The 2,074-nt window shown below is 38.0% G+C and overlaps 1 protein-coding gene across 1 annotated transcript; it reads right to left on the bottom strand.

Annotated features, from left to right (window-relative positions):
• Window positions 1-516: 516 nt before the first annotated feature.
• LOC309548291 (olfactory receptor 4D5-like) lies at window positions 517-1,470 on the bottom strand (the record flags this gene model as incomplete). The annotated part of the gene is made up of 1 exon (XM_082248231.1): window positions 517-1,470. The coding sequence occupies one exon, from the start codon at window positions 1,468-1,470 to the stop codon at window positions 517-519; it is 954 nt and encodes a 317-aa protein (XP_082104357.1).
• Between the last annotated feature and the right edge of the window lie 604 nt (window positions 1,471-2,074).

Here is a 2,074-nt window from a genome sequence, read left to right as displayed (position 1 = left end):
GCATTGTATTCTGACTGGGGGGTGAATACACGCAGACAAATCCCTGGGAACTGCAGGCAGGAGGCTCATATGGGCCCAGAGGGCAGGCGGCAGCTAATGAGGCCAGGGAGAGAAAACAGCTGAAGCCACCGGCCGGCAGACAAGACACTTACTTGGTTATGCTGCATGATAAAGATGTGTATTGCATTTCCCTAATGACAGTGAGTTATTTTATTTGTTCTTTTTATTTATTAAAAGATTACCTGCACTGTGGGAGTGCGCTTTGTTTTCTGTTTATTCTGTTGCCGGCTTTTCCTTGCCCCCAAAGAGTTTTGAAGCTACAGTCCTTCTAAACCAATTCACAATATTGGATACTTCACTACACACTGCCAGAAAAGATTGCATCAGTTTGGTTGAACTGTTTGAGCCCTGCGCATTGCTTAATTTTTATTTTTTTATTGTACACTCAATGCATATTTTATTTTCCCATCCATTATGGGGGTTGTAGGTATAGCACAGATGTTCCATTAAACCATTTTAGCATTTAACAACATTGTCAGGTCCTATGATTTTCTTTAATCTTTGGATAATTTTCAGCTTTAGGGCTTCTGTCCGTAAACCATAAATGAGAGGGTTAATGATAGTCGGAAGGATTAGTCCAAAAACTGATATCACAATGTGAGCGGCTAGAGAAATGGACCCACCATTTATCCGGTACCTTAATAAAATGAAAAAGCTGGAAACAATGACAGTGGAAAATGCACTTAGGTGGGTGACCAGAGTACGGACAGCTTTTTGATAGGCCTCTTTGGAGAACTTTAGGCAAATCCAAAAAGTTCTTATATAATAATAAATGATGAACAGGAGACAGATGATGATTGTCAGAAAAGCCTCAACAGCTCCAAAGATGTTATTAACCGAAGCTCCCCCACAGGCTAACATAATGAATGACGTATTATCACAATACACATTATTAATATTTACACCACACATGTGGAGGTAAGCACTCATTGTCACTGGTATTAGGACCACAAAAAAGGCAACAACCCAGCTTGAGATAATATATTTAATAGCTTTATCATTATTCATGAAAGACGGGTATCTCAGTGGTTGACTGATAGCCAAATATCGGTCTTGAGCCATGATGGTGAAGGTAAATAATTCCACAGCAACAAAACTGTGAATGCCAAAAGCCTGGATGAGGCATTCAAGAAACCAGGTACTCCGAGAGCCAGACAGCAAGGCAATAATTATCTTGGGGAGTACAACTGAGCTACCATAGATTCCGTTGAAGACCAGGTTATTTATGAAGATGTACATGGGTTCATGGAGTGTTTCTTCAGCCCAGACCACATAGACAATTACGCAACATATAGAAATGTTGAAGAGGTAGAGGGAGAGAGCTAAGACTACATAGAGAAATTTAAATCTCTCTAACTCAGCCAGTCCAAGAAGATCAAAACTTGTGCTGAACCTGGACATATTATCCATTTCTTCAATTATATTTAATTTTGAAGCATTTAGGAAAATATAAGAACAGTTAGTAAGTTAATAAAATAATATGGCAGGTTATATATGCAAAAAATGAATACAGACTAAATAATGAAATTAAAATTAACTTCAAAAAGACTGTAAAGGCAACTTGTAGAGGTTAAGCTAACATCTTCGTAGGATGAGATATTTATATAATCTTAGATCCTGCATTGCTTCTGAGACTTATTCTCAAGAGAAACGTGAGACATAAACGGCTAAGGATGAAACTATGACAATTAGTGAAATGTATAGTCATTATCTGGAGAGAGCCATATGTCAATTCACAGAAGAATGTTGACTTAGTTTTCTGAATTTGAATCAATATAACATTGGGAAAATGTTTTACATAAACACATTTGTTAACGTTATGGGTCTTATATGCATACATTTTTGTATTATTCATGTAGAACTCTTAAGCTGTAAGCAAACATATTTATGATTAAAGCCCAACTCTAGGATATTAGCAGCCCTGCAGCCACCTCTAACTAACCACTGGCCCTTCTTCGGGTGTTCACATCATTGCCTACATGATGTGGATATCTCCTATTGGGGAAGGCGACAC

Source organism: Pelophylax lessonae (genome assembly GCF_965119305.1).
Source record: "Pelophylax lessonae genome assembly, chromosome: 2".
NCBI classification, from domain to species: domain Eukaryota; kingdom Metazoa; phylum Chordata; class Amphibia; order Anura; family Ranidae; genus Pelophylax; species Pelophylax lessonae.
Note: the sequence above shows the minus strand (reverse complement) of the source record. Positions and strands in the feature narration are given on the sequence as shown.